Source organism: Glycine max, chromosome 19 (genome assembly GCF_000004515.6).
Source record: "Glycine max cultivar Williams 82 chromosome 19, Glycine_max_v4.0, whole genome shotgun sequence".
Taxonomy (NCBI): domain Eukaryota; kingdom Viridiplantae; phylum Streptophyta; class Magnoliopsida; order Fabales; family Fabaceae; genus Glycine; species Glycine max.
The window spans coordinates 46,281,461-46,300,088 of record NC_038255.2 but is presented as its reverse complement, the minus strand read 5'-3'; the positions used below and the strand labels follow the sequence as shown (position 1 = coordinate 46,300,088).

Genomic DNA, 18,628 nt, shown 5'->3' with positions numbered 1-18,628 from the left:
ATCTTCACAAGTCGCTAAAATTCAAATGGCTCGTAGAGACAACTCCTAAGTTTTATAAACCATTTTTCCCCTTATTATATTTCAACACTAAAAAAGCTATGGACTTGAGCTTTACTCTGATTGTTTATTGTATGGGCATGACGGAAGTTATTCAGTCAAAATTAAAATTGTCACAACCTGTACTTCTGTAATAATATCTTTAAATTTCTACCACGTACATATATACTTATTCCGACCATATATAGAAATAACATGTATAGGCTCTTTTTTTAGAGGAAAAGGATTGAGTGTTTCAAGAACTAATAGTGTTAATAGGTACATAGTCAAATATTCACCACCGTATCATTTTTCTTCCTTTAATTAGAAAAAACAGGATACTACATGTAACTTAAAACTAAATTCTAAGCTAACACCAAAAGGCCGATATATATATTTGTTGTCCCACAACATAGTATATTATATAATTGCTGCCATTAGCGAAAGTGATAGATAACTTTAAGGTAGTTAAGTCAATTTAATTTTCAAAGGGCGTGAACGGTTAAACTTTTGGGTGTTGGAAACAACAAATCTATATCTAGACAATTTTCTTGAGCAACCAAATGGGGCAAGGCAATTAAAGGTATATATGATGCTCCCATTGCTGCCGACCCCTCCAATGAACTAATGGGCCAAACCAAAGCCTACTTATTCATTTCTAGAGCTAAGCACATCTCAAATATTTAAAACTTTGCATAAGGTACCTCTCCCACTTGCATTAGTGAAAAATATAAAATTAAGGGACATTGCCACAAATAGAGAGGGGTGGTCATTAAAATATTGGCACAGTTTGGCCACCATCATTTTTTTTGCACCATCCTAATCCTATTTTCGGTTTTAGAAACACAAAACTGAACAAAAAGAGGTAGAAAAGCAAGTACTACTGTATAAGATACTACTACTACAAAAAGATGAGTGGCAGTGAGTGATGTTCTAATTCATATAAAAATAAAATAATAATAAAAAAACAGGTCACATAGTACTAAAAGGAGGTGGAGGGACTTTGCTATCCATGAAAACGAAACCTCATTGGTGTGTTGTTTTCCATTACACTTGTACTCCTTCTGCGTAGGATTCGATGCTGCTACTCCTTCTTCAGTTTCTACAACTGAGTTTCATATGTTAGTGCTCTCCCTTTGTTTCTTCTCCATCTTGGACTTAACGGTTATTGTCAACTCACTCTATATATGGAGCTTGACTTTTCTGTTTTTGTGGTTCTTCTGGTGGTGTACTTGTTTATGTATCTGGGTTTTGTATTCTGTATGTAGGCTTATTTTCTGGTTTATTGTTTGTACCTTTCTGTTGGGATAGTTGTTGGCCTGTGCTTTTCTTTGATTGCAATTCCCATCTTACTTTTGTCTTCTTCTAATTATCTTCACTTTTATGTCCCGCTTTCAAGCTAAAGTCTTCAGTTTTATTATTGCTTTGGCGTTCTAGATTGCTCTTATTTTATGTATTGTTATTATTACTGATTATTATTAAGGCATGGAAATTGAAATTTGTGTTTTGATGTATATTTCAATTCAGCTTCTTTCTGTTGATGTTTATGCTGAAGACTGAATAAAAATCTGAGGTACATACTATTTATGTACTGATTCTCCTCTTCTCTTTTCTTCTTTTTCTTTCTTGGAAAAGTTGATCTTTTTAAAAACTGTATATTTCCCCTTGGCCTTACTGTTTGACTTGCTTTGGTAATTGTTTTTCCATCTTTGCTCACAGAAAGTTGCTTACTACAAACCAACAAGATTAAACTAAGAAATCATCTTTTGGACAGTGCCTATGGCGATGCAAACTGTTTATCTTAAAAAGCATGAAGGAAATGCACACAATTTTGTGGGCACGTTGTCGTCTGCAGCTTCAGCACCCTGGTGGAGTGCTTTTGGATCACAATCCGTTCATCAGGGAGAATCTTGTGGCCAAATGAAACCCTTTGCATTGGAGCTGCCTAACTGCATAGACCAACTTGCTGCCACTAAGCTATCAGCAAGAGGAGCTGAGCAAGTGTTGGGTGAAGGGCATACAACTCAGTTCACCATTTTTCCAGGTATTTAATTTGGTTTTGGATGTATCACTTTCTAGTTGAGTTGTACAATTTAGTTACATGTGTTCTTACCGAAACAGTAATAAATTGTTTATGGAGTTGTGACTTAATGTGAGTATAACACACAGATACAACAACAGCTAGTTCCTGACTTCCTGTTCATCTTTTTGCCATAAATTTTTGGGAGATAGATATCATGTGAGGTGACTTTTATGATAAAGAAAAACTAAATGGTCTGCAGATATTAGTTTAGGGCGTGTTTGTGAAAATATTGAAAATCCGTTTAATGTGAATCCACCAAATATTTCTAGTCACGTTTGATTCCTTGGAATGTGTTTAACGGATGGGCAAAGTGTCGAACACCTAAACAAAGAATATTCTTTTTTTTAGTAGGCTTTGGATGGCTAGAAACTACCTTACAACAAATCTGTCTATAGAGTGAACTCTTAGTGTTTTTTTCATGAACGCAGAACATGGTAAAACAGCTTCAATATGTGGACCTGATTTTGTTTTAAGAAATTCTTGGTTGAGAGAAGAATGAAGAATGATATGCAAACAATGGAGCTTGTTATTGTTCTAAATGATGGACTGTCACCACCACAAGGAAATACATTATACATATGAAAGATCTAAGGACTTCAACTTAATCTTTCATGTCAATTACTAAAATTAGAGTGTGATTAGTTGCGTTTACTGACTTGTACTGGTAAAAGTAAAATAAAAAAAAATGCCTTCATTGAAAGCATTGCAGGGGAGACTTTATCCCTTTCCCTAAAGAAATAGAAAGGTTAAATCACTAATTTGATCCCGTAATTTCGCTCCAAAATCAAAACCCTTTATAAAGGCCCTTGTAATTTTCAAGTAATACAAAATGGTCCCTATTATACTTCTACAATTTCAATCTAAACAGGGAATAAGTCCAATTAATATGGTTGATTTGCATTGTTTGAAACTATAGGGACTTTCTCAATGGTTTTAAAACTTAAACTATAGAGAATAAATTAAATTGAGTGGAACAATAGGGAACAGGTCATTAATTTTTTTTTTTAAAAATGCCGTAGAGAGCATTTCACGACTTAATTGGCTTCAATTTTGAGCAAACCGCTTTTTACATACACCTCACAGGGCCAGTAGGGACTTCTGCTTTGCTGTGTTTCACAAGCTAGGATATTTCAGGGGAAATCCATAGACTTAGCTAAGGTGGGTTGAAGCTTGAAGCATGCTTGCAATTGATAGCCTTTGGAATGGAGATCAAATCGTAAGACAGATAAAATAAGATTATCCATTTATCCTTTTAGGCCCATGTGCTACATTCAAACACACTTGAAATTGAAATTTTCTTGGTCAAGTACTGAAGCTAAAATTATATCAGACTCCGGCGTAATTGTTGACTGCTTAGCAAAACTATTCTATGCATTTTGTTTTTGAACTGTTTGAAGTGACATTGTTTGCTGCACCTGATACATCCATCAACTTTCCTGTGGGTAACGTTAAGACGTTTCTTCTTCAGATGGTTGTAAAATGTCAGATGATGCGCAAAAGCTTCAGACAACCATATCACTGCAGTCTTCACTTACTGATCCCCACTCTCGTTTTGAGATAGGATTTAGTCAGCCCATGGTAAAACTTCTTACAAAACTAATAACTTTGATATTTTAGCATTTCTTTTTAGTGTGTAAACATATTTTGCTTATGCTTGGTATTTTTCCCTTTGTAGTTATGTGCAAAATATCCTTACACGGATCAATTTTATGGCCTCTTCTCAGCTTATGCACCTCAAATTTCGGTTTGTATTTTACTCCAGCAAGCTTCTTAATCCATATAAGCCATACCATGCTCTTGAGATGCTTTTGCCTTTAGTTATCATTTGGTGATCTAGTGCAAATCTTTCTCTATTTACCAAATCATCTATGTACCATCTGTAACAATTTAGGGACGTATAATGCTGCCACTTAACATGTCATCTGATGATGGACCAATTTACGTAAATGCTAAGCAGTACCATGGAATCATTAGACGTCGGCAGTCCCGTGCCAAAGCTGTACTTGATCACAAATTGACTAAACGTTGCAAGGTATGATTCCTCATATTGGAGTATCTAATATTTATTTTCATCTTTAAACTAACAAACATAATGTGGCCTCAGCCTCACTGGCCTTGAAAACATAGTAATGATAGGCTGGTGTGGCCTAACCTTTGTATAAAGTGGTAAATTATCTCTGTCAAGCAACGTGTACTATATATACCCAAGACAATATGTGGTATATTTGTGTTAGCTGGATGCTGCAGCTATACACTTCTATTCTTTTCTGTTTCTGTCGGGCAGAGATAATATGATGATGAATTATGATATGGATTACGTTTAAATTTTATAAATTTTATCATTAAGGCATTTGTGTAATTCATAGATCCAATCACTCATATTCTATGCTGATTACAAACTTCGATTACTTGTGAAATAGTATTGCTTTCTTTTCACTTTTATACTTAATTGAGTTTTATGTTTATCTTACAGCCCTATATGCACGAATCTCGCCATCTCCATGCAATGCGGCGACCAAGAGGATCTGGGGGTCGCTTCTTGAACACTAGGAGTTCTATTAACGGAAATGGTAAACTTGGAAATGAAGTGCATAAAACTGTTGGTGAACAATTGCAGTCTAGTGACTCTCAGAGTTCTGAATTCCTTCAATCTGAGGTTGGTACTTTGAATTCATCAAAAGAGACTAATGGCAGCAGTCCAAATATTTCTGGTTCAGAGGTGACTAGCATGTATTCGCGGGGAGGTCTCGACAGCTTTTCTCTCAATCATCTTGGATCTGCTGTCCACTCTTTTGCAAACATGATAGATGGTGGGCGCGGTATGATCATACCCCCCAAATGGGTTGCAGCAGCTGGTAACTGCTACAACCTTAAAGTTTGATTTGCAAAGAATCAAGAGGGGGGCTTGCTGTAGCATTGCACCAAGTCCATCCTTGATGAGACCAGATGAAGAAGCTTCTTTTGCGTGTGTTGGCTGTGATAAGTTTCGCTCTGTAGGATCTTCCTCACATTTGGTCTAGGCAATCCATCCTTGGCTCATTGTAACTTTAGGCAACTCATCCTTGGCTCGATGTACCTGTAGTAATTTGTCTTTCTGCACAGGAATGTCTTTGGCATGGTACAAACTAATGACTTGATATCCTGATGCAGAAGACAACTATGTTTCTGTCTTTGTGTGAAACTGAAAGCATAAAACTCTAGTTACTTGTGCTTCTAATAATGTCTAAACGTGGTGTTGTATTTTGTATTTGTGACTTTGAGGAACAATGTATAATAGAACCTCGTCCTGTGGTCTTTGTTAGAAAAATAAAGCATTGGTGTGTTTTATTCCTCTTGAGCAATGTCAAAATTTTATCATCCTTTACATTTAGAAAATAGCAAGTTCAGCAAACTGTCCCAATTCCCAACCAATGCAGCAAGCAAGTCAAAAGTAGGTGTAACTAGACAACTTTTGAAAATTTATTTGGTGGAATATCTGATAACCACATCAATTCATCAGCTAAAAGTATGTAGTTTCTTTCCATAAATAAGTAGATTTCATTTCATACTTTGGTGGACTTAGGTGATTGATTGGAAGGTCTAGTTAAAAAAAAAAAAAAAACGCCTGATGGATACTATTGACGTTTGAGGGTGATTTGTGGCGATTAAGAGATGGGGTTATTCACTGAAGCCAGATGGTATCATAAAATTTGAATCATAAGACTTCTTTGACAAAAGAAAAAAAAGGAACATGGTTCGTTTGATGCTATAGTAAAACTTATGTGGCTCTAGGTGCTTTACTCAGTTAATTCGTTTTTCAGGTAACATACAATTGATTGTTCTTTAATAATAATAAAAAAAAAAACACTGTGATTCTGCATAAGTGGAACAGAGATGTTGGTTACTTGAGATTTGAAATTTCCTCTAATCATTTTGACTTTTGAGTCAAGGAAATTTAGCTAGAATATTATACTTTCTAATTTTGGGGTGTTAAAGGCTCAAATTCTCGCCAAATCACCACCTCCAAGGCATCTGCAAAACAAATTACTCCCTCAACTTCCCTTATCAGCCATTTGAGTTCATACTTAACTCATGAGATTACTGATACAGGTGTTTCAAAGGATTGTTATGGAGTGTTCTAGGTGAGTTTTAAACTATTCGTGATTCACCGATTTTAATTGATGAGTAAATTATTTTAGTGTTTATTTGATACTTTTAAAATTTTACAATCATGACATCCAACTACTAAGATTATCAACGGTCTATAATATTATCAGTATACAGTACATGCAATACCAATGTAAAGAGCAAGCTGTCAATCTATCAGAAATTATAATATTTAATAATTTTGTTGATTTTTATAATAAATAAGTCATTTCTAACCATTAGTTTTAATAATAGAGTAAAACATCTTTACATAATATTATTAAATTACATTTTTTAAAATTGTTTAATAAAAACATTGAATTTTTCACTAAATAACAAAAACCATACAAATTCGTGTGTAAATTTTTTGGGTATTGTTGGTCATATATTACGACTAAAATTAATATCTAATCCAATCAATGGGTTAAAGACACATGTGATAATTGATCGATGAAAAAAAAACAATTACAAATGAAAACGATGATTATAATTTTAATTTTTGAGTAAAATAATTGAAAAAGGAAGAAAAAAAAAATGTACGCAGAGAAACCTTATCCTACTCACGCGGTCAATTAGAAAACCCCAATTCAACAATGGATGTCTCCTCCTTCATTATATCCCCTTTCCACACTCAATTCACTTCTCAACTTTAAAAATTGAAACCGCATCCCTCATTTTCTCTCATTCACCCAATGGCTGCTACGGCTTCTGTTTCCTCTTCTATCTGCAACAGAATATACAACCTTTCCTTCACACACCCTTCCCTTTCACTCACCAGCAGCAACTTCCCTCAAAGACCCGTATCTCAAAAACCACTCAGTCTCAACCTCGAGTCCCAAAGTTTCGCTCTTTCCTTTCTCCCACTTCACCGTCTTCCCCCACCTTTCGCTGCCTTTGATGGGTTGGAAGTAGCTCAAGATACCACAGAGTCCCAACAAGACGAACCAGAACCAGAAACCGTTGAAAAAACAGAACAAGAGGAAGAGCAAAAGGTTTCAGACTCCAATGATGCTGGGAGGCTCTATGTTGGAAACTTGCCATATTCAATCACTAATTCCGAATTGGGCGAGCTCTTTGGAGAAGCTGGCACCGTGGCGTCTGTTGAGGTTTCTTCTTTTTCCCGTTTTTGTAATCCTTTTTCCCTGTTTGATTGATGAATTTAAGGTTTTTGTGGTGCAACCTATTGCTGCTCTGTGTTTGATTTTGTTTGATTGAATTCTGTAGATTGTGTATGATCGTGTCACGGATAGAAGCAGGGGATTTGCATTTGTTACAATGGGGAGTGTTGAGGATGCTAAAGAGGCAATTCGAATGTTTGATGGCTCTGTAAGTCTCATACATTAGCAGCTACATAGTATCGTTCATGAGAAATGACCACACTCTTTTACCACTTTTTCGGACACACTCTTTTATTGGATGTAATTCATGTAAGTCCTTCTAAATATGCGAGTTTCATTCCACATTTGGTGGGTTTCATGTAAGTTCTTTTATTGGATGTAATTCTAGTGTAGTGAGACACATGAATTTCAATCAACAAGGAGAAAAATATGTTGGAAGGAAAGTGTTAGATTGAGTGTTACTAGCACTCCTATGTGATTCATTTATGCAATCTTCATAATCATAATCAGAATGATGTGCTGTTCTAATTAGTTAATTTGTTTTGTGTTGTTCCCTTTGATCAATGTAGTGCTAGAGATTCCCAAGAGTATGTACTATTATTTCATTAAATTATCAAAGGATGATGAAGTCCTAATGAATTATGATAATGACTTATCAGCAAATGATATACATTATTCTTAAAAATTGAAAATTTCCAGGTTACAAAGGAGCATTTTCTTTCTTTTGGCACTATTTATACTAATATTTATCTATAGAGGAGTGTTGGCAACACACTATTATTGTATGATTCTTAATAAATTTTAGCCAATAAAAGTGTGATAGAGGGTTTTGTAATAAATTATCATTTCAATGCTAATGTTAACGACTGTTTTGTGAACAGCAAGTTGGTGGTAGGACTGTTAAGGTAAACTTCCCAGAGGTACCTAAAGGAGGGGAAAGGTTGGTAATGGGGTCAAAAATACTGAACAGCTACAGAGGCTTTGTAGACAGCCCTCACAAGATCTATGCTGGCAACCTAGGCTGGGGATTGACCTCACAGGGTCTTAGGGAAGCTTTTGCTGAGCAGCCAGGCGTATTGAGTGCCAAGGTCATCTATGAGAGGGACAGTGGAAGATCTCGAGGTTTTGGGTTTGTTTCTTTTGAAACTGCCGAATCTGCACGGGCTGCTTTGGACATCATGAATGGTGTGGTAAGAACAATTTTGGTGCATTAGTTTTGCAAGTTCAAGTTCATCTTATGGTATTTGTCTAATCATATAACCATTCCTTCTGAATGTAATGTAATGTTTTTCAGGAGGTACAAGGTCGGCCCTTGCGGTTGAATTTGGCTGAAGCAAGGACACCTTCATCTCCTCCAGTAATTCAGAAAAATGTAGGAAGCAATGTTGAAAGTTCGGAATTGGTGTCTAGTGCCAGCACATAAGGAAATATGATCTATCAAAATTTTGCCCGCAAAATGCATGTCATTCAGCTTCTTCCTGAAAGGTTTTCTCTTGGCAAATTTCCTGTCAATTGCTAGTCACATTGGTATACACTAACTAGACCTTCAGGCAGTTGAGAAATATACTTGTTATTGAACAAATATTGAACATATCTATAAGGGGTCGATGTTAGTTACAGTTTGTAATTATGAAAGTCTAGCTTTCACAGTTTGGTGAACTAATAATTCATTCAAGTGATAATTCTTTTAAGTCCTAACTTTCTGTTGAGGGAAAATAATGTTAAAATGGAAGGCAAGGGAACATAATCTGAACCACTAATTTGCTACGATATGTTAGCTTGGCTTGGCTACGAGCATGTTCCGAAGTCAATAATACTTCAACTAAAGAACCCGCTTTGATGTTAGCAAAAGAATAAGTTTCATAAAACTTGAAAAAAAAAAAATAAAAGAAAAATCTGGCGTGGTACTTGATATCACGCTTTTAGATCGATGTCCATCATTATCAACAGATTTTATGGCACGTTTAATTGAATAACATGTTCTCACAAGGCATGATGTTACGAGTGACACACTGACCGTTGTATCATCTAAATCCAGACTTGAACAGTTGAACTCAACTGACTTTAAAAAAAAAATGTAAAGAAACAACAATGTTTTGAGGCACTTTAGGAGACTACAGATGGACCACCAATCAGCCTCCTTTGATTTACTCCCAGTCGTGACATCCTAAACATTAATCATCACTGCGGCTTATCGTATCCCTCTTGGCTTTCAGTATCGTAGTTTTTTTTACAGGATAATCTCATGAAAATACAATGTAATAATTTGTCGTACACTCATTAAACTCTGGAAATCAGTTCTTGATTTGCCAGTTGTCACTTCCCAAAAAGGGACAGGACAGACAAACTCAGTTCCACTTCAAGGACACTACCAAGCTTTCTCAAGAAAATGAGGATTTGGTCTACAGAACAGCTCCGAATATAAGCAAAGAAAAGGCCAAGTCACTAGCAAGTATGTTTATGTAGAATTACCGCCAGCTAGAAGAGCATCAGCAGCAGAATCCAAGTCATGAGGGAAAAATATCCTGCCAAGCAAAAAAATTATTGGAGCTCCAGAATACATATTATGTGAGAAAAATACACGTGCACACCAATAGAATACCAAAAGAGACATTCCTTGTGCCAACGAGTTACCAGCAAATTAGGCAAGCAACATGGAACTAAAAGCATCCATCTATATATAAAAGTAAACTTCACTTGAACTTTAAGAGCTGTTGATCAAAATTTTAACTTCATAATGTGACCTTCATGTCAACATTTTTGAGTCATTAGATCGAAACTTTAAATTCATAGTCATCATTAATATAATTCAATGTGATCTAACATTAATGAAGGATTATTAATTTTTAAAACTTAATCTTTTAGATTTTATTTTTATAAAAGATAATTATGATTGAATGTCTTTTAATTTATTATTTTTATTAAATAAAAATAGAAAAAACTAATAAAATAAGAGATAATGAAGCTACTTGAAAATAGTATTCGATCTAACTTTTCTATTAATATTGCTCAACAACAATAATAATGATATACAGTTTTAATTATACTAAATGTAAGTGTTCAATTTATGATGCAATTAAGTTAATCAATTCAAATCTTCAATAATATCACATAATTAAAATTAATATCTTTAAAATCATCAAATATATTATTTTAAAATAATTAACAACTATATCTATTTAATAAAAATTACACTATTTCAACAAATTTTAAATAAATTTTAATTTTGATAATAAATGCATTTAAAATTTTGAAGTGGCATTGATGGAGTCCTGGAGATGCACGAGATAGCTTTAATGCTACTAGAAATCTTGAAGTGGCATTAGTCTCTTGAACCGGAAATAGAAGTTGTCCCATTTACAAATGATGTTGAAAGAGAAAATGAAATTGATACTATTCCTATTTCTTGGCAATTAAGAAATTTCTAATTTCTAATTTATATTTGGTAATGTTTAACAAGTATGTTTTATTTTGGATTTTGGGAAGACGGTGATTTGCAAAAAAAAAAATTATATTTATCAATGTTTAAGTATATTCTTAATTTGAATTTTTTTAATGTATACTATACGTATTATATCCTACTATTCCAATATTTTTCAAGAATTGACATTGTTGTATTGGATATGCATCGTATCTGATACCATTGAGTTTGTGTATCATTGAAGATTAGTAGTTGCACAAGTTATTACATACAAGTTACATCAGTAATGGACAAGTCTAGAGACAAGCTATGTTACCTGCAAGTGTTATGGTACAATGTTCTGCTGAGGTTACTCACATCGTTGATGCCTTTACAGCCAGCAACCACTTCAAGAACTTGCCTGGAAAATTGAAGTCATATTATTTGAAGAGTTATAGTTCTATAGGTAAATTTAAATTCAATTAGACATAAGTCTAGAATAATCTTAAGAAAAACAAGAAGGCAAAACTAGCAAACCATGTTGAGGGTTTAAATTTTAGCAAACTTGAATATTCATTGCCTAACTACAATTACATTGACCAGAAGATATTTCTTGCGGCCATAGTACCAAAATGATATAGATGCAGTTAATAAACTTGGAAGTTGGCACAAGCCAGCTTAAGCAAAACCATCCCACTTACTTAACTAAACAAGGTTCATTGCGGCCTTTAACAATGCACTCTTGATCATACTTCTCTTTCTTCTTAGAAGGCCATGTAGATTTAACAAAACCAATTCCAGCATGAGTATTCTTGATTTCACAGTATGGTGAGTCCGTCTCAATCATCATTCTCTCAACTGGAATACCCTTAACAACATCAAGGTTCTCAGTCGTCTTCAGAGAGCACCCATTTATGCCTGCCACAGACAGAATCAATGATGGGTAATATTCATGGGATTTGACTGGAATGCTATTTAATCCCCACAATCCAATATCTGAAAGTGAAACTTTATGCAAGTTAAATAACAGGGAAATAGATACTCAAACACACCAATATCCTTGTTATAGAATTTAGGTGGGAAAGAGAAAGAAACAGAAAGATAGAGAAAGAAAGAGGGAAAGAGAGAAGAAACAGAATTGAGAGGATAGAAGGAAAGAAAAGAGAAACAGAGAGGTCTAGGAAATGTGCACTGCACTCTGTGATTATCATTCAGTCGGTCTAAAATACAATAGACTTGCCTTATTTATAGACAGCTACCTAACAGCCATAAAATAACAGTAGCTTCCTAAAACTAACTAACATCCTTTTCTTTTTATAATTACATAACAATCCTCTACAGAAACACATCATTAGCCTTACATAACAAACAGACCACTTGTATGTTTATTTTCTGCCTTTTCTTCTTCCTTTTTTTTATTATCCAAACAACAGAACCAATGATGTAAAAACACAAAGCTTTCACAAACTATATTCATCTTTTTACCTCAAGGAAATTGCAATTAGAACAACAAAAATCTACTTGAGGTTCTACTTTTGGAAAGGCAAAGCCTAAAATTAGATACATCTAGGAGACTTCAAATAGATCAACAAACATAATAAAGCTTGAAAAAGTGGAGTTACCTATGTACATTTTATCAAATGAGAGAAGCTTAATGCAATCATCCATACTACCAGTAAATGAATGGGTGACTCCAGCAGTGAACCTGACGTACAAGTAGAAATGGTTAGTCCAATTTACATCATGAATTGATTATCATAATAAATACAAGAAAAAATGCACTTAAATACTTAAGTTACGGTCTTGTATATTAAGCACAAAAATAAGGGTAAACGAGATAAAAAACCTCAAGGTTATTTATTTCTTATTTGCAAGTAACCTCAACGTTGCACTGTTCTGATGGATATTAAACCCCATATATCTATCTTTCTCTAAATTCCTGAAGTTGAAAGCAGAATAACATAGCCTAGGGTGGAAATTATACTGTCTTAACAATCCACACAATTAAATTCATTTCCCAATATAATACAATGATCAGCTAACCATAAGGCACATTAAAGAAGAATGATTTGAATAGTCAATTTCAAAATAATGAGATCCAGCAATCACACCTGTCCTTATTTTTCTCCACTATTTCACAGAAATCTGCAGCAGCTGCTCGCATGTGCAAAAACATAGGCAGTTTTGTGATATATGCTAATTCAAATTGCTTCTCGAAATACCTTGATTTCACAGATAAGAAAACAAATGACTGGTTGATTATTTTAATATATTACAAAAAACAATAAAAGAGAAAAGGAGTTAATAGGACACATTTCTAATAAAGGTAATCGTGAGACTGCATACTTCTTTTGAATCTCTGCTGGGCAAAAATGAAGCCTGTCATAGTCCAATCCACATTCTCCAATTGCAACCACCTTGCATATGAAGAAAAGTAAGAATAGCATAACAGTTGTTTCTAAATGGTTATTAGGTAGTTTCTGAACTAGAACACAAGTTCTGCAACTAGATGAGAACGACATGCACAATGGCAATGTCTAGTGAGCATGTTTATTACAAATAAGGTGGAACTCAACTATTTTAACACATATATTACATGAATAAATCAATAAGATTCAGAACTATCTAAGTCTGAAATCTCTAGTTAAAATTAAGCGATGGTTGATAGTTGTTTCACATCTAGAGTATAACCATACCTTTCCTTTCTGAATTCCCTCTTTAGCTAAAGACAAAAGAGCCTGGAAATGCTTTTCTGGATCTCCACTCTCCTCAAATTCCTGAACCAATACACTAAGTCATAGTTACAAACACTTCCATCCAAACCACTGCTCTCTGAAGAAGAGCTCCTAAAGGATAAAAGCAACCTTGCAACGTGTTGGATGCACTCCAACTGTGCAGAAAAGTCTTCCTATAGTTGATCAATAAATCATCAAATTAGTAAAAATCCACATTCTGCATTTGAAAGTCATCAAGAGAAAATGACAAACCATCTGTTTCCGCAATGGCAAGTGCCTCCCTTGATTCTTCTAGAGACCCACCAGTTACCTGCAACGCAAAAAGCAGGTTCTAACTAACCACAAACCATCCAAACATAAAACACATTTCAAATTTTATGTGATCAAACTGGTGTGTAAAAAACCTTTTTCCAAACAAATGCCCTCATTTTACTTTCAGAATTTATTCTCAACAGCTTTAAATAGCTGAAGCATCTCACGTTGTCCCAATTAAAGCATATAGAATCCTCTTCATCGACTTTCAATTTCATAACTCAGTATGATTTTTTTTTTGGTAGTAACTTCTTTAATTAATGATTAAAGCAGAACTATCACTCATAAGAAAATAAAACTTGGCATTACAGATTTGAAAGGTTGGTTGAGAAACAGGGCAGGGGCACATTACAATAATTCGGGTGACGCCGGCAGCCCAAGCTCTGTTCAAAACAGTTGCAATATCCGAGACGTGACATTGCTTGCCGTGGTAGATTCCCTTAAACATGCCATCTGTAAATTTTTCGAATGAGAGAGAGAGAGAGAGAGAATAGATGAATGGAAAACAAAGTGTTTGATTAAATGGCTCACCGGTGAAGTTGACGGCTATATCTGCATTTGTTTTGTTTCGTTTCATTGCAAGGAAAAGAAATAGTTAGTTGGTTTCAGCTTAAATCTCAATTAATCAAAACGCAAGTGTCTTTCTTACCTATCATTCGAATGCCTGCCATGGCTGATTGGATTGACGACCAGTTGCAGGTGGAATACTCGTCGATGTCGTCGTACGTAGATAATACGATAAAGCACAAAAGCTAATTGGGCTTTCCATTTTCGGGGCCCATGTTTTTTTTGGGGGGGGATTAACGGGGCAAAAGCCCAAAGAAACTATACCGAAATCACGTGAGCGTGAGCTAACAACAACTGGCTAATAGCGCGCAGTTTTTTGACTCCTTCTCATAACATGTTAGTGATATACTTAAGTATAGTAATACTTCGATAAAGACAAAATTCAAATGCAGTTTTTTACTTGGTTTTGAAGTTATTCTCTAATTAAAATTAGAGTTTCACCTCAATAAAGATCAACCTATTCTTAATGTCAAATTCCAATTATGATTAAAACAATACTAAATGCATTTAAAAAATTCTATCTAAATTTTATCCATTTATATAAGTGGATTCCACGTTCTGACAAGAAACTGATTGCTTGTATAGATAGCATCAAGTTGTAGTTACTAAATATATATAAGTCCCGCTTTAATGATGCAATTATATTAGTAAGATGGAACTCCTTAAATTTAAGCAACTCAGTAGTTCTTAAGCTACTGGTTTTCCTTTCTACTCCGTGTGGGCGAGACTGGTTAAGAAAATAAATTAATGAAAAATAGGCAAATATGACCCTCTCCCAATACATAGTATTTCTTTTTAAGTCGGTAGAAACAAACAAAAAATAATTAAATGAAGTACAGAAAACAAAATGATACGTAATTTACTTATATTATAAACCAATAGAAAATTAACTTTTATAAACTGTACTGTAGAAATTCAATTAATATTTACACAGGCACGTACGTACGTAACCAACAAATGAAATTGTACATAAAAGTATATATAGGATTATAGGTCATGCTATTGTATAATGATATATACTATATACATCCACACTTGCTTAATTTGTTACATGAACAACATCATCTAGCCGTAACCCTTTGCCTTCATTCTCTTCTATTTCCTCTTCTTTCAAAGAGACCTAGAAGAGATAAAAGTGTTTTAGCTCCAGCCTAGCCTCCATGCTAGTAAAAGTTCCATTGTCAGAAAAATCCTCAAACAGACGTTAAACAGCGGCAAGGAAAAAAACACACTACATTTATATTAATATGATCACAGAAAGAAAGGAATGCATTTTCACATGGGAAGAAGGTCAAGGCATGCAGCTTTGACTTGACTTGACTACCAAGTTCTGATGTTATAGCCACCACTCACCAATGATCACAATTCACACACCAACCCCATTTGATCAATTTCTGAAAACAATAGGGAGAACTATGACCAACACGATAATGAAGAGAAGTATGGCGAAACAAGTGCAGTTGCGGGTGTTCTTCTGATGACTCCTCACAACCTGCAAATGCTGCACCCCTATGCTCACGAAGGAGTTTGCAAGTTCCATGTGGCTCTCTATGTTATCCAAGTGTTCACCCTGGTGTTGGATCAGCACTGCCATGTCCATGAACACTTGGTGCAGCTCGTGTAGATTTCTCTCTATCTCTTTCATCGTGTCGTGCCTCTCCTGAATCTCTTGGATGGTGTCCATGATAGTGGCTCTCCCTTGCTGTTGGATGGCTTTCTGTAAGAAAGTTTCACTCTCACCTGCTCCACCACAATGTATATAATTGTGATATGATTAGTAAGACACACAAAATTGTCTACATTTGTTTAACCTGATTAATTTTGCGCAATTCATCCTCACGTCCTCAGTTACTAGCTAGCTAAAAATTTTGCGCGTCTAACAATTAACTGTGAACTATTAATACAAATTAAATGACAATATACTATATACAGTAATGTATATATATAAATGTGATCAGTGTAACACACAAAAAATTGTCTTCAACAATTTTCTATGCATAAGCTTGTCAAAGACTTAAAACACACATATACAGTATATGTTTAAAATTGATCTTGAGTTTGACAATAATAACAATAATAGTAAAAGAACTTAGTCTTCATAAGTTGTCTAAAGAAGTTTCACCTGTGACACAACAACAATTTTTCTAGATATTTTATATACAAAACTTCTCAAAAAGACTAAACACACTCGTGTACATACAAGATATAAAATGATCGACACAGTTTAACTTCTATAAAAAAAAATAAAAAACAAAACGTTTTAGACGTTGTTCTTTAATATGTAAAATTTTTATTATAGAAATTATTGAGCTAGGTAAAACTTCAATGAAAGAATAAAACCGAAAACATAATTCTTCCATGTAAGTTAATTATTAGAAGAGAAATAGTGATTAATATATTATTACCCGTGGAGATGAGGAGGTCAATGGTTTCTTGATCAGGGTTTTCTCCAGTGACAGCGTAGTATCTACGTTGCACAGTGTCTCTGTACTCGTACGATATCTGCTCTCTCAGCTTATTGAAACTCTCCATGGACTGTCTCAGGTTCTTCGTCAAGGCCCCCACAAGCGCGGTTCGGGTCCGGTCGGAGTATGAACCGGGCCCGCAACCGGGCAAGGAGAGGGTCGCTTGGTTGGTTCGGTGAAGAGCCGCCAAGCGACCCTTCACGAGCTTCGCTTTGGTGAGAGAGAGAGCCACGTCCAGGTCCATGCGTGACCTAAGCTCCCTAACGCCCTTTGGGCTGTGAAGCGCTTTTCCGTGTTGGTTTGTAGCACGAAGGCTTAGGTGGAGACGCTCTAACTCCTTCAAGTCCTCCTTCACTGATTCCACTTCTTGGAAGAACTTGTCCAAGTCCATGCCACCACCTTGTGTTATCTCGATCACATGCTGATGTCGTTGTTGTTGCTGCTGCTGTTGTTGTTTTCCCTTTGAGAACAAACCCGATAACAAGTCGTTCATGAGAATATATGTTGTATGTAACAAAAGAAAGAAGGAATAGAAGATTGTTTTGAGAATTAGAAAATTAATTAAGGATTGTGTTGGGTTTTATAGGGTGGTTGTTGTACTTGTTTCATTGAAATTTAAAGTTGCTGGTGGATAAAATCAAAACCCTAGTACTTGAAGCGGGAGAGATCGTGGCTATCTGGTCAAATGGATGAATGGGTGGAATTTGTTTTTGTAGATTTCATATATACTTGAAGCATAAGGAGAGAAAAAAAAAATAGTGGAACAACACGAAGAGGAAGCACCCCACAAATAGACGGAACACGAAAACGGTTTCTTAATTAGTTGAGAGGATTAATTACTTCTAAACTCTTCGTTTGATTACCACTTTAAGTGTCATTATATAGTAGCCAGGATGAAACTATAGTTGAAGTGTAATGGTGTTCTACGGCGTGTACCGGCTGAACATGAAGCTTCCTATAGATACTTGGTCCTTCAACGTTGGAATTACTAGTTTCAGTACAACACTTATCCGAACTAAACCGTTAGGATTAATTTCTTAGTATAATTAATTCGATCCATTCCATCATAATTATTTGAAGAAGAAAAATTAACATTATTCTATTAACGTCATATTATATATAATTAAGGGAAGTGATAGGCTTGTAGCAAAGTCTCTAATACATTCTTTTTCAGGTACTATGTATTGTTGTTTGAAATTTAATAAAAATTATAAAATCATGAATTGATTTAAATAAGAAAAAGTGATATCTACAGTTTTTTATGATATTAATAAAAAAATTCATTAGTAAAAATTAATTAAAAATTATATTTGTTAAAAAGTATATATATATATAGAGAGATACATAGATAGATATAATTATTTCTATCTGTATTTCACTTAAATTTTTATTTTTTATATATACAAGTTTCAAAAACACAGGCTCAAAACACCTTTGGAAGAAGAATATTTTTTCTGTAGAAGAAGCAATTTCAATTATATTTTATATTAGGTATGTTCGTGAGACAAATCAAAACCTAATCTTATTCCGCTCAAAAATTTAATAACGACGTTTTTTTTATTTAAACTCTAACAGAACTCGATTAAAAATTGACAAGATATACATGAGAAAAGATCATGTCAACCTTATTTATTGACATAATATATTAATTACATATTATATAGTTACATAGTAAAATTAAAGAAATTTATTGAGGTTTTTTTCTTCGTTATTAAGGTATATTTTATAATATATCTTTCAAGACAAAATATCAATATAAGAGATATATTAAGAATATATTTCCTAAC

At 34.4% G+C, this 18,628-nt stretch overlaps 4 protein-coding genes across 11 annotated transcripts; 2 read left to right on the top strand and 2 right to left on the bottom strand.

Annotated features, from left to right (window-relative positions):
- Positions 1-971: 971 nt before the first annotated feature.
- On the top strand, positions 972-5,446 carry NF-YA1B (putative CCAAT-binding transcription factor GmNF-YA1b). 8 transcript variants are annotated; one of them, XM_006604595.4, is made up of 7 exons: positions 1,011-1,157; positions 1,564-1,609; positions 1,756-2,080; positions 3,588-3,697; positions 3,795-3,863; positions 4,011-4,151; positions 4,593-5,446. In XM_006604595.4, exons 3-7 carry the CDS (start codon positions 1,816-1,818, stop codon positions 4,998-5,000), a joined length of 993 nt encoding a protein of 330 aa, XP_006604658.1. In that variant the 5' UTR covers positions 1,011-1,157; positions 1,564-1,609; positions 1,756-1,815; the 3' UTR covers positions 5,001-5,446. The 8 variants fall into 8 exon arrangements, with proteins under 8 accessions (XP_014626883.1, XP_006604658.1, XP_006604660.1 ...); XM_006604597.3 differs by having other exon boundaries at positions 1,104-1,200; XM_006604599.4 differs by lacking the exon at positions 1,011-1,157 and adding an exon at positions 1,181-1,296 and having other exon boundaries at positions 1,811-2,080.
- Positions 5,447-6,794: 1,348 nt separating this feature from the next.
- On the top strand, positions 6,795-9,060 carry LOC100814852 (33 kDa ribonucleoprotein, chloroplastic). The gene is made up of 4 exons (XM_003554426.5): positions 6,795-7,350; positions 7,469-7,570; positions 8,244-8,552; positions 8,657-9,060. The coding sequence occupies exons 1-4, from the start codon at positions 6,937-6,939 to the stop codon at positions 8,783-8,785; spliced, it is 954 nt and encodes a 317-aa protein (XP_003554474.1). The 5' UTR covers positions 6,795-6,936; the 3' UTR covers positions 8,786-9,060.
- A 350-nt stretch (positions 9,061-9,410) lies between these two features.
- Positions 9,411-14,510, bottom strand: LOC100814321 (putative deoxyribonuclease TATDN1-like). Its single transcript, NM_001254631.2, has 12 exons — positions 14,459-14,510; positions 14,341-14,361; positions 14,162-14,262; positions 13,750-13,807; positions 13,627-13,670; positions 13,459-13,539; positions 13,109-13,179; positions 12,874-12,984; positions 12,385-12,467; positions 11,464-11,680; positions 11,100-11,183; positions 9,411-9,887 (listed from the first exon to the last, which is right to left on the bottom strand). The coding sequence occupies exons 1-12, from the start codon at positions 14,478-14,480 to the stop codon at positions 9,821-9,823; spliced, it is 960 nt and encodes a 319-aa protein (NP_001241560.1). The 5' UTR covers positions 14,481-14,510; the 3' UTR covers positions 9,411-9,820.
- A 789-nt stretch (positions 14,511-15,299) lies between these two features.
- LOC100790221 (syntaxin-121) lies at positions 15,300-17,673 on the bottom strand. The gene is made up of 2 exons (XM_003553573.5): positions 16,782-17,673; positions 15,300-16,116 (listed from the first exon to the last, which is right to left on the bottom strand). The coding sequence occupies exons 1-2, from the start codon at positions 17,332-17,334 to the stop codon at positions 15,764-15,766; spliced, it is 906 nt and encodes a 301-aa protein (XP_003553621.1). The 5' UTR covers positions 17,335-17,673; the 3' UTR covers positions 15,300-15,763.
- Positions 17,674-18,628: the final 955 nt, after the last annotated feature.

Excerpts from the sequence above, each read along its gene's own strand:
- NF-YA1B (XM_041012682.1), top strand. The coding sequence starts at position 1,224 with ATGGAGCTTGACTTTTCTGTTTTTGTGGTTCTTCTGGTGGTGTACTTG. Across the intron at positions 2,081-3,587 it reads TCAGTTCACCATTTTTCCAG|ATGGTTGTAAAATGTCAGAT; the intron begins GTATTTAATTTG and ends TTTCTTCTTCAG. Across the intron at positions 3,698-3,794 it reads TAGGATTTAGTCAGCCCATG|TTATGTGCAAAATATCCTTA; the intron begins GTAAAACTTCTT and ends TTCCCTTTGTAG.
- LOC100814321 (NM_001254631.2), bottom strand. The coding sequence starts at position 14,480 with ATGGCAGGCATTCGAATGATAG. Across the intron at positions 13,180-13,458 it reads AGGGAATTCAGAAAGGAAAG|GTGGTTGCAATTGGAGAATG; the intron begins GTATGGTTATAC and ends TTCATATGCAAG. Across the intron at positions 9,888-11,099 it reads TTGTACCATAACACTTGCAG|GATATTTTTCCCTCATGACT; the intron begins GTAACATAGCTT and ends TTTGCTTGGCAG.
- LOC100790221 (XM_003553573.5), bottom strand. The coding sequence starts at position 17,334 with ATGAACGACTTGTTATCGGGTTTGTTCTCAAAGGGAAAACAACAACAG. Across the intron at positions 16,117-16,781 it reads TGACCTCCTCATCTCCACGG|GTGAGAGTGAAACTTTCTTA; the intron begins GTAATAATATAT and ends GTGGTGGAGCAG.
- LOC100814852 (XM_003554426.5), top strand. The coding sequence starts at position 6,937 with ATGGCTGCTACGGCTTCTGTTTCCTCTTCTATCTGCAACAGAATATAC. Across the intron at positions 7,351-7,468 it reads GCACCGTGGCGTCTGTTGAG|ATTGTGTATGATCGTGTCAC; the intron begins GTTTCTTCTTTT and ends TGAATTCTGTAG. Across the intron at positions 8,553-8,656 it reads TGGACATCATGAATGGTGTG|GAGGTACAAGGTCGGCCCTT; the intron begins GTAAGAACAATT and ends AATGTTTTTCAG.